Source organism: Telopea speciosissima, chromosome 8, assembly GCF_018873765.1.
Source record: "Telopea speciosissima isolate NSW1024214 ecotype Mountain lineage chromosome 8, Tspe_v1, whole genome shotgun sequence".
Taxonomy (NCBI): Eukaryota; Viridiplantae; Streptophyta; class Magnoliopsida; order Proteales; family Proteaceae; genus Telopea; species Telopea speciosissima.
This window is the reverse complement of record NC_057923.1, coordinates 3,248,219-3,261,288: the sequence shown is the minus strand read 5'-3', so window position 1 is coordinate 3,261,288 and position 13,070 is coordinate 3,248,219. Positions and strand designations below refer to the sequence as shown.

The 13,070-nt window shown below is 38.2% G+C and overlaps 1 protein-coding gene across 1 annotated transcript; it reads left to right on the top strand.

The window, feature by feature from the left end:
* Positions 1 to 8,547: 8,547 nt before the first annotated feature.
* LOC122671135 lies at positions 8,548 to 9,177 on the top strand. Its single transcript, XM_043868233.1, has one exon. The coding sequence runs from the start codon at positions 8,548 to 8,550 to the stop codon at positions 9,175 to 9,177; it is 630 nt and encodes a 209-aa protein (XP_043724168.1).
* The last annotated feature ends 3,893 nt before the right edge of the window (positions 9,178 to 13,070 follow it).

The following is a 13,070-nucleotide window of genomic DNA, read 5'->3' as shown; positions in this document are numbered from 1 at the left end:
AAAGAGTTTAGTTTTAGGTGCTACCTTGAGATGGGACTGAGAGGATAAATAATATGCAGCAAGAGTCTTGCCTGCTTACTGTGTACGGGGAACGGGGATTTCGGTGCCGGCCTTGCTTGACCATATGATTGCCTAACTGAAGACAAGACTCATGGTCGGTGAAAATTTGAAGGAAAATATAGAGAGAGAAAGAGAGTCGGTGAAAATTTGAAAGAAGAGAGAGATAGATAAAGAAATTTAAAATAAGAAGACAAAAAAAAAAAAGGATCAGGTGCGGCCTATCCGGATCGGAATTGACCAGGCCGATGCCGATCCAATCATATGACTCAGGCTGATTCTGTATAGAAACTAGGATTAGGATGTTTTATAGGCGATTCCATCGCTTCTTAATAACTGATTTCAGTCGGGACCGATGCAGTTCCCGGTTCAGGCTTTCTTGCCACGTCTCTCTCTGTCTCTCAATGATTGGTAGGTTTCCCTTTCTTTTTTTATTCTTTCTAATTTTGAGTAGGGTGTATTTCTATTTTGGACAAGAGAGTGCTGTCTAAGTCATGTGGCCCTGCACTAGCATGGATCCAATGAGGACATAGGTAGGGGGAGCAATATGAAATAATAAATGGAAATTTTTACTTCATATGGGGTGGGGCAGTAATCTCACGTCCTCTTGTGCCTAAGTGCAAGGGCCATGTGACCATTGAACTCTTAACTCATTTTTTGCATATCTCTGACCTAGCCAGGGATTTGGTATTTCGACATATTGAGGACAATTTTTTGTTGAACAAACTCTCATCTTTGGCCCACGAGGCCTCTATCACAAATCATCCATATGTGTATGATCATTTTAGAAATTTACCATCTAATTAATATATTTTCTTTTTCTTATTAAAAAAAAAAAAGGGCCATGTGACCATGAAGCATTCTTTTTCCCCTTTTTTTGTATGGGAATAGTAGGGGGAATTCATACTACTATTGGAGGCTAAGCTCAGTTACACTCATAGTACTATATCTCGCGATATATCGGTATCTCGGGCCTACCGAGATATCCGAAATATCCGAGATATCGCGAAATATTCCCGAAATATTGCATTTTTTCTGCAATATTTCGGGGGTCCATCTCGGGGGGTATTTGGCCATATTTAGGCCTGAAACTTCATGGACAGCCTTATTTAAGCTTAATAAACACATTTAAACCATAAAATTGTAAAAATGTGAATTCAAATTGGTGTTTTGGGCTTGCACCCTTGATTGACATACGGTCGCCGACCTTAATGTATAAATAGTTAAATACACATAGATTAATGAAATCACAACTTAAGTTACAAATTACAAGTGCTAAACTGCTAATAGTAGTTGCTGTGCCTCCCTGGATCAATCCCACTCATGCCTCGCTGGAGTCGACGTCCATTGCTCTCTGTTTGAATGACATATGTGGACCACGGTATAGAATCGGAGAAGAAACGAGTGTAGTCATCCACAAGTGTCACGTAAATGGAATCATCAACAGTCTGTAGGTAACCTATCCTAGGATATAAACTAGGGTTACCAATCGATCCAGTCCGTGAAGAAGATGATCCACTGTGATATGATGTTGGCGCCGCAGCAAGAGGCGATGGCATTGGCGCATGTATGGTGGTGAGGTTGGTAGCTAGGTCCGCTAGGGTATGCAAAGATGTTATCTACAAAAGATGATCCAGATGTCCCTGGGGACTGGCGTAGTCATAGTCCCCTACCCCACTAAACGCCCATATGATGATGATCCATATCCATATCCACCGTAAGGTTGTGATGCACCATAATCCGATGCCAATGGAGTGGCATGTGCGTCAAAAGATGGGGCACGCCAATGTCCAGTCGGTCCTCCCTCCCTATCACCCATACTCAAACCACCAACAGAGCTAGATAGGTTATCAATGTCCATGTGATCGAGGTTGCAAGCGTGTTTGTCGACCCCTACGCTTCTGTTGTATGTATGTAGGGGGCCTCTCGAGGGTGGGGGTGCGGGGGCACGTGCTCCGTGGTCCGTATCTTGTGTGGCATGATCAAACTGTGTCTCTCCAGTGAATCGGAGTGGGTCTACAGGTGCCGAATCCTGGGCCTCCTGGCCTACCACATAACGCTCTCGCATGCCGTCATATTCTTCACCAGCATCACCACCACCAGCATCACCACCACCAGCATCACCATCACCACCACCAGCATCACCATCATCACCATCATCATCATTTGAGGACTTAGACCAGTCTTCATCATCGCAACATTGCCACCGTGATGAATGGTATGGGTGAGGCTTCCTTGCATGTATCTGACCCTCGTCAGCCATATACTCGTCCACATCAGCACCAATCTCAGAAGCTATCATGGGGTCGGGCCTACCTCCCTCCTCATCCAACACTGGCTCACCTCTATCCCTCACCCAATCCACAATAGGGTCCTCATCGTCTGAGTCAACTTGAAAGATGTCAGCTAGATCAATGGTGCCCCTCTGTCCCTCATGTCCCATGCGTATGTGTTGCAATTTCAGCCTCAAGTTGTAGTGCACATACACCATGTCAGATAAACGTTGAGACCCCAATCTGTTGCGCCTCTTGGAGTGGATGAGTGCAAAGGTACTCCAGTTCCTCTCACAACCAGATGCAGAACATGTTTGGGCAAGGACTTTAATTGCTATTCTTCTTAAGTTTTCAGCCGATTCCCCATACAACACCCACCATTCAGCTGCATTACAAGTTTACAACAAAAAAGACATGTGTCAAATGTTGTTTCAACTTTCAACTTTCAAATTTCAATACATATGTAATTTAAAACTTAAAAGAATTACCAAGATCACCACGTGCTCTGCCTTATATCGCACCTCGGTTCCAAAACTTCCCAATGCATCCCTAAATACCTTGATCTATACCCATGTGGAAAATTAGTAAGTACTTCTTCACTACTTATTTGAAAGCATCAATAAGTTGAGTTTCCAAATGAACTCACTTCATTGTTGCAAATTGCTTGTAGTGCACCATCGGCTCCAACTTCTTCACTACTTGTTTCACAAGCATCAATAAGTTGAGTTTCCAACCCAAGCCTATTGTTATATTGATACTTAGGGTTGAAGTAGTATCTTGAAATATGACATATAGAATAGAGGTATTGTCAAATGCATAGGTAATTAGTAAATAATAATACTATGAATTAGTAAACATAAAACAAATTTACTCACCAGCCTTATGCAGTGGATGCATAAGTTGATTCTCCCAGCGAGCATTTATGATATCTAAGAAGTGTTTGCTACTGCGAGGACCCACACTATAGACACTATCTTTCATCAAGTCTATTGCGCATATAGGATGGCATGGTTGGGCCCTTCGAGCGGAGTCGCAAACATGTAGAACTTGAATTACGGCTCTAAAACTTTCACCACTTTGCTTAGTTTGGTCCAGAAGTCCTCGGATGACATCGTTGTTTGTGCTTCCCTCCCATTTGCGATCTTGGAACCCTTCCATTGAAACCACTCCTCGAAGCAAACATGCTTCTCGGCTCGCCTTCTTTGTCTCAATGCTTTTGAGGGCAATGTAGTTGGTGGCAAATCTTGTGATGCCAGGCCTAACCAAGTCACCCCCACATTTTTCCCTCAATAGATTGAGTGCATAGGAGTGGTTGTATACAAAGTTGGTGACTTGTCTTGCACTTTCAACCACAGTCTTCACCAACTTTAACTTTCCCATATCTTTTAGCATTAAGTCAATGCAATGGGCTGCACAAGGAGTCCAGAAGAGCCGGTACTTATTATTGTTCATCATCTTCTCACCGGCCAGCTTGAAGTTACTTCCATTGTCCGTTACAATCTGGACAACATTCTCAATACCCACATCTTTTTCCACTACTTCCTTTAACAATCTGTAAATATATTTTGCATCCTTTATCTCTTTGGATGCATCCACAGATTTGAGGAACACTGTCCTCCCATCACAATAAATCATGAAATTGATGATGGACTTTCTTGTAGGCCCAGTCCATCCATCTGCCATTATAGTCACCCCATATGTCTCCCACATATTCTTCATCTCACTAATGTACTCATCAATCTCACTCTTTTGTTGAGGTAGATAAACATTCATTACCTCATATGGGGTGGGGCCCTTGAATCCTGGGCCACCTCTGCAATGGTATCTATCATGGTATCATAATGGGGGCCTTGTGCGATGTTCTTTGGATGGTATGGTATAGCATCCACTTAGCTATTGATTCTTTAACCAATCCCTTCATCCCCTTCCATGCTCCTTTGATTCGGTTGATTGCTTCCTTTCTTCTTATGCAATTTAGGATCGGATGTTGATGGTGGTACTGATCTTGGTAGAGGTGTTGGGGTTGCCCTCACACTTTGTGATCTTTTAAAAGGATTCAAAGTTTTAGGACCTCCGAATGCTGCACTCCTCCACTACCCCTACTCTTTGTCTCTGCGATCATCTTGAAAACTTCCTCTACTCCTTGAAACAGTCCGCCTAAAATCCCTAGCCTCCTCTGCTTTGTTTGTATGTCATCGAGTCTGCAATGTCATCATCGAGAGGAGGAGGAGGAGTCATCATCATCATTGTATCGTCTTCCTCCTCCTATCGAACTCCTCACCGTATCCTCAAGTTGTTCTCTTATCCTTTGCTTGTCAGCCTTCCTCTTCTTTCTTCCCCTCAAACTATCACCAATCTCCCTGGCTACTTCAGTAGGGACCATATGACAACCTACAACATCTTTAGATCCTCCAGTCAGATGTTGTTTAAGTCTACTGGACCCACCTCCCATAAATTGCATGTGACAATAATTACATATAGATTTTCTCTTATCCCCATCAATGGGAGTACCATGTAACCATGCAATGTCACCCCTATCTTTGGTGGTTGGTCTCTCTTGTTCCCTCTGTTCTCTTTGTTCCGTCCGCCCCTTTGTTGACTACTTTCCCCACCTTTTGCTTGCCCCTCGCACGTTGTCTATCACGATCCGCCATAATGATACTTGTTTACTGCAATGTAAGTAACACAAATAATTAAAAAACTTAATGTAGATGCACTTCAATTGACACTTTTAGATTACTAATACACTTGTATAGTTATTTAATATTTTTCCCCTAACCCTTATATTTTTCACAAAATTAAAACCAATTTTTTATATATAATGTTAATATAAGTATTGACCTAACACAACAAAACTATGAATTAGTAAACATAATATACATGTAATGCATCTCAAAACATATAGAAATAACTTTCATATTTTTTCATTATTTTTTAAACTTAAAACTCATTTTTTCCTTATTTATTTCTGTTTTTTTAATTTTTTATATATTTTTCTTAATTTTCGAAAATTAAAAGAATTATTTAAGAGCAGAAAAATAAATCCGACACTGTGAAGCCGTAGATCGGCCATTGGTGTCTAACATATATTTAATTCATTACCATCTAAGTCATATTACCCCTAATTATTTCCTATTTTAGTTGTAGGAAAATGAATTTTTAAAACCAGAAAAAAATAAAAAAATACATATGGGAAAAAATTTCGACACCGTGAGGTCAGATCGGCCTCTGTCTAACATATATTAATATCATCAACATCCAACAACATTTGTACAAAGTTTTTTAAAAAAATAGTTTTAGAGAAATATAATTTACCTTAAATAATGAAAATAGGCTTGGATGATGAGCTTAGATGACCCTCCGACGTCTTCCCGGCGACAAGGAGCTTCAATGAGGCTTGGAAGGGAGGAAGAAGAGAGAAAATTTCATTTTCAGCAGCTCTCGGTCGAAATATCGACCAAGAGCTGCGAAATATGAAATTTATAAGGATTTTGAATGTGACACTATTGTCACTTTACAATATCTCGCGATATATCGTGATATCTCGCGATATATCGTGAGTTCCACGATATATCGTCGAAATATCTCGATATATCGACGAGTTATTGTACTTTTTTATTTCGACATTGTTTCGTATCTCGGTCATGTCGAGATTCACGAAATATCGCGATATATCGCCGATATTTCGCGAGATTTTATACCATGGTTACACTAGCCTCAAACCAGCTACACTAGCAATTGTCCTCTTTTATTTTTCTTTTGTTATTCGTCTTTAAATGCATTTAAGAATAAAATGTTTACGAAAGCTAAAAAATTGATGTTTCATAGTTTTAAAATGAAAAATACACATGAATTAACCAATGGGCAATGGCTACTTTGGTTTCTACAGAAATAGCTAGAAGAAGACTCACTGGTCATAACTTCACAATTGCCACCATCTCATATAAAAAGTCATAATGCAAATTTAATAGGTTTTTTGATTGGGTAACTTGATGGTTCTTTGACCGGCATACCAGAATTTGATTGGAAGTTGGATGACACAACAATCATTAGTACAACTTCGAAGATTTCATGCGCATGAGAGAATAATTATGTTATTTATTCAGTGTAATATGTCTGGACCACCACATTCTCTTTAGAGACATAACTTTTCTCCATGAAATGAACTCTTTTCCCTTTATTTATGAAATAATTTCGTCATCCATTATTGGTGTGTTGTTCCCTATGTCACTAGTTAACCTTCTCCTATATATAATTAAGGGATAGGATTATCTAAGGAAACAGGTATAGGGGAGTGCACCAATGAGGTGCAACAAAACAATATCATGCATTGGAGGCAACGGGGTCATTTCATGTGAAGATGAGAGAGATACAAATATTAATGCTTTTGCCCTGAAATCCATTGGGTTTTTTAGCCTCACTGACCATATGAGTTGTTCATGTCATGCTGTGTATTATTATGGTTATAACATGTCCAATAATTTAGGAGCACGGTAGTAATTCTCACGTGCCAATAAGTTATGCTCAATTATTAAATATATAATTATTCATGATTCCATTGTGATCAATTGTTTAACAAGTGCTTTTCTTTTGGGCCTAACAAAATTGATATACTTTTGCAAGTGTCGTATTAGTGGGGGACGTTAAAATTTGTGCTCCTACAGATATTGATGTTAGAGTGCGTATGGTGCTAGCATCTTGAGTAAGTAATTATTGTTAACTAGTACAGTAAAGGCACGTGTACACACGCACACACACACACATACATATAAATAGAGAGAGAGACGGTTGAAATGTATTATCAATTGATCATATATTTATTTTTTAGGACCGAGTTTTACTTAAATCATGGTGAATGGGATTCATTCAATGCAAAGCTTCAGATGCGCATGGCAAGGTATTATGGGGAACATATTTAAACCCTATAAAGGTTTATGAACCCTAGGATGGTGTGTTGAACCTTCACTGAGCAGTAAGGAAAAACTTTCTCATATTATTTATTTGTTTATTTTGACAAATTTTGTATGCCATTTGGTGAATGGGAGTGAAGTATGCCTTCCATAACACAATTAAAAAGGGGTGATGCAAGTGTATGCGAAATAGAGAAAATGATAAATATATACATTAAATGTGGGCTCTTACAATTACTACTACATAAGTGGCAGTTTGCATGTGGCTGGGTTTAAGTGGGCCGAAATTTATGTGATGGTATCTTTTGATCAACCTAACCATGTGTTATGTTAAAGTCCAAATAAATTATATATCTTAATTAAAAAAAAGAAGTAAATATATAATTAAAAAACACCATATTTTTAATATTGTTAGATTAATAAAAAAGATAATGTAAAAACAAGTGCAACATCTAGTATGATGTTTTTTTAGTTGGCAATATGAAAAGCAAGCTTGTAGTTAGCTTTTTATTATTCACAGTGAACAATTCACAAGTGCAAACTTTTTTTAAATATATACTCCAAATTACTTACCTTTGATCTCAAACATACAATGAAAAAAAGAAAAGAAACATTGCAGTCGATAAAAGCCATATTATTTCTTAATGAATGACTTACAAGAGGATAGATGAAGGAAATGGATGGAGTTCAAAAACATTACACATCAAAGCAATATTATTCGCCAAATTTAGTAGAAATTCTGTTGGAATTTTTAAAATATTGATGTGGATTTTTAGTCCCACATCGGCTATGAAAGGAAAGCACATTGGGTTTATATGTGTTAGTAGTTATTATTATCACATGTTATGCTATAAGAGATTGTATAGTGCACTTGCGAGCGAGGACGGTAACCGTTCGAGGGCGTACGCATATGCATGCGAGCGCGTGCGCGTGCGTGAGGCCCACTTTGCACTTCGCACATGCGCATCGTCGCAGTATGTCGCCTTAATCTTTTCGGGAGGTCAAGCCATATGAGCCAATGGGTGTGACTCATCCGAACAGGCCTTGTGGGCCTATAAATGGGCCATGAATTCTCTCAGTCCACATATCAAAAAATCTCTGATAGCTTCACAGTGTTACTGTCTCTGCAACCAGTAACAGTCCGCCTGATTTATCTTGGGAGGCAGGTTTGCTGCAACCCTTTGCAGGATTAGGAGGGTGCAAATACTATCTTAAGGACAGAACGATTTCGTTCGACTCAGGCCATCTTTCTGTCCTCTCCTTTTTTTTGTTCAGATTTCTAACAATCTTAAGACAGTATTTGTTCAATGGAGGAGACTGCAATCATGAAGATACCTGGGAACGAGATAAGCAAACTTGAGAAGTTTGATGGGTCATTTTTCAAACGTTGGAAAGGGAAGATGTATTTCTTCCTCACTGCTTTGAAACTTGCTCATGTCCTGAACGAAGAGAAGTCAGTAGCACTGACACCGACAGATACCACTACAGAAGCTTCAAGTGGAGAGACACCGGTGCAGAAACAACAGCGCCAGAAGTGGGAGCAAGATGACTTCATGTGCAAGGGCTACATCCTCAATGGGTTATCAAACACACTTTATGATGTGTATGAGCCCAAATTTGCAGACAGCACGTCGAGAGAACTATGGGATGAGCTCGACAAAAAGTACAAAATTGAGGATGCTGGCAACAAGAAGTTTATTATAAGTAAGTTGTTTGGTTACAGGATGGTAGGAGATAAGTGTATTATCTCACAAACCTATGAGTTGCAAGGTCTCATGAATCAAATCATCTATGAGGGCCATTATCTTGACGAATCTTTTCAAGTGTCATCTATTATTTCAAAATTACCTTTTGCTTGGAAAGATTGTCGGAAAGAGTTGAAACAGAAGAAGGATGCAATGACTATGCAAGAGTTGATTAAGTATATCCAAGTTTAAGAGAATTCTCGCAAACTGGATAAACTTGGATTGGAGGAAAAATCTCCAAAGACTCATGTCATAGAAAATGCATCTTATAAGGGCAAGAAGAGAAAGTATGATGGGAAAAGGCACTGTTTTTTAGAAGAATAAGGGTACATTTATTAACCCCAAAGCGGCTTACTAGAAATGCGAAAAAGCCGGTCATTTTAAGAAACAGTGTAGAGTTTATATCAAGGAGAAGCAACAAAAGGACCAAGCCAACATGGTTGACAATGATGACTGGCCTGCTATGATATCTGAGGTATATGCAGTGGGCGATGATGAGGAATGGTGGATCGATTCCGGTGCAACCAAACATGTTGCCAAGAATTAAAATTTGTTCAAAGTTTATGAACATATAGCAAATGGACAAGATCTCTTTATGGGAAATTCTTCAACTGCTAAGGTCATAGGTAAAGGCACAGTGGTTCTGAATCTCACATCCGAGAAAAAGCTTACTTTGAATGATGTACTTCATGTTCCTGATATTAGGAAGAACTTAATGTCTGTAAGCTTGCTTGACAAACATGGATTTAAAATCCTGTTTGAGTCAGGGAACATCATAGTGTCCAAAGGGGGAGTTTATGTTGGAAAATGATATGCATCGAACGGGATGTATAAATTTAATATGATTAATGAAAATTCATCTTCTGCTCACATTGTTTTTACTTTTAATACATGATATTCCAGACTTGGGCATGTTAATTATAAGTGCATGAGAAATATGGTTAAATTAGGTTTATTACCAGAATGCACATCTTCTAGTCATGACAAATGTTCTGTATGCATCAAGTCTAAAATTGCTAGAAAATCTTTTAAGAAAGTAAAAAGGAATACACAATTCTTAGAATTAGTACATTCTGATTTGTGTGAGTTAGAAGGTATTATAACTAGAGGTTGTAAAAGATATTTCATCACTTTATAGATGACTGTTCAAAATACACATATGTATATCTATTAAGCACTAAAGATGAGGCTTTGGAGAAATTCAAAATCTACAAAGCCGAAGTGGAAAATCAATTGGATCGTAAGATTTTACTCCACTGATGATTTTTGTGAAGTTTATGGAATTATCCATCAAACAACGGCACCCTATAGTCCTCAACAGAATGGAGTAGCAGAAAGGAAAAATAGAACTCTAACAGAAATGGTGAATACACTTTTACTTACTTCTGACTTACCAAAGAATTTATGGGGGAAAGCATTAATGACTGCTTGTCATATACTTAACCGTATACCTCATAAAAAGATTAATATCACTCCCTATGAATATTGGATGAAGAGAAAACCTTCTCTTGGATATTTCAAAATATGGGGATGTAGAGCATTGGTAAGATTAACTGATCCTAAAAGACCTAAATTATGTGAAAAGACAATTGAATGTATTTTCATTGGCTATGCCCAACATAGCAAGGTCTATAGATTTCTAACGATAGAATCTACAGAGACCGTTAGCCAAAATACAATTTTGGAATCTAGAGATGTTGAGTTCTTTGAGGATTCATTCTCTAGGAAACGGAAGAATGAAAATACAAACAAGGAGGGTCAAGATATTGTTCAATCAAATTCTGAGAATAATGAGAGTGTTGAACTTAGAAGAAGTAAAAGAGTTAGAGTGGAAAAATCCTTTAGTCCAGATTTCTATCAATTCTTGGTAGAAGGAAACAGAAATGAAGTTACATATTATTGTGTGTATAATGTTGAACATGATCCATTGACTTTTCGAGAAGCCATTAATTCTCAAGATTCTATTTTTTTGGCAAGAAGCTATAAATGATGAAATGGATTCTCTCATGGGTAATAAAACATGGGTTTTAACAGATTTACCTCATGGATTTAAACCTATTGGTTGTAAGTGGATTTTTAAGCGAAAGCTTAAAGCTGATGGAACCATTGATAAGTTTAAAGCTAGGCTTGTAGCCAAGGGTTTTAAGCAAAAATAAGGTAGTGATTATTTCGATACATACGCTCCTATTGCTAGAATTAGTACAATTACATTGTTAATTGCTTTAGCATCGCTTAATAAACTTGTTATACACTAAATTGATGTTAAAACTGCTTTTCTAAATGGAGATTTAGAAGAAGAAGTTAACATGGAACAACCTGAAGGGTTTGTTTTGAAAGGCCAGGAAAGTAAGGTTTGTAAACTAGTCAAATTTTATATGGTCTAAAACAAGCTCCTAAGCAATGACATGATAAATTTGACCAAAAGATTGTAGCAAATGGATTTAGAATAAATGAATCTGATAAATGTGTTTATTCTAAATTCAATAATGGACATGGTGTTATAATATGTTTATATGTTGATGATATGTTAATCTTTGATACTAATACAAGCACTGTTTTGGAGACAAATGCTTTCCTATCTCCGTGTTTTGATATAAAAGATATGGATGAAGCAAATGTAATTTTGGGAATCAAAATTGTTAGGTCCTCTGGTTGTATTTCTTTAATACAGTCTCATTACATAAAGAAAATATTAAAGAAATTCAATCATGAGGACTGTAAACCAGTTGTTACCCCGTATGATCATTCTATTAGATTAACTTCTAATGAAGGGAATTGTATATCTCAATTGGAATACGCTAGTATCATTGGCAGCTTAATGTATGCCATGCAGTGCACTCGTCCTGATATAGCTTTTGTAGTTGGTGTTTTGAGTAGGTTTACTCATAACCCTAGACAAATCCATTGGAATGCAGTTTCTAGAGTACTTAAGTACTTAAAGGGCACAATGAATTATGCATTAAGTTATAAGGATGTTCTCGCAATACTAGAAGGATACACAGATGCTAATTGGATCACAGGATCCGATGAATCAAAATCCACAAGTGGTTGGATATTTACCTTGGGTGGAGGATCAATTTCTTGGGGATCCAAGAAACAGACTGTAGTTTCACACTCCACTATGGAGTCTGAATTTATCGTTTTAGCAATGGCAGTAAAGGAAGCAGAATGACTTAGGGACCTCTTAACAGATATTCCTCTATGACCTAAGCCAATGCTTGCTATATCAATATCTTGTGATAATGAAGCAACATTATCAAGGGCATATAATAAAGTATACAATGGAAAGTCAAAGCATATCAGTTTAAGACATAACTATGTAAGAGAACAACTCATCAAAGGAGTTGTGACTATTAGTTATGTAAAGTCAAAGGGAAATTTGGCTGATCCCTTTACAAAAGGCCTGGGTAGGGATGTGGTATGGAAGACTTCCAGGGATATGGGTTTAAAGCTTTTAAATGAGAGGTAACCTGTAAGTGGAAACCAACTAGACACTAGACCAACATCTAGTCAACTAGTTCAATGAAAAAACACTTGTAGTAATAACCGGTTATGCACTCAACTAGTAGAGATAAGATCTCTTGACATCTCAAGGTAGTGCATGTTTGTATGGAGAAACCAACAGAGGGTAGGATCAATCATTCAATGAGTCTATGCCTTATAGGAAATGCAAGTCATACTGTTATACCCGCACCCCGGGAGTATAATTAATTATTAATTCTTCCCCGTGACGTGTAGTTATCACTACCACGTATGCCGGTGAGTTGTTCTCACTGGTGGTCAAACCCAGCTATATTGACCATAGTACGAGGTTGCCTGTGGAAACTAGTCGGGACCATGGAGGTTGCACCTTGACGTGTCAGGGGTAAGTAGTTGACCAAATTTTGTTGTGTGCTTACTGCCCTCTCAAAGCCCTCGAAGTGTGGTCCAAAGGCCCTGACCTCTTATGGTGGGAACCACCTTCCTACTCGCATCGGAGGCAAGGTTACTGGCTGCCTCCGACCCTGCATCCAATGCTGCTAACAAGGACCCTTGTGGGTGAGACCCTGTGGCTAAGGTGCTATTGGTGCCCTGCCATGTTTGAC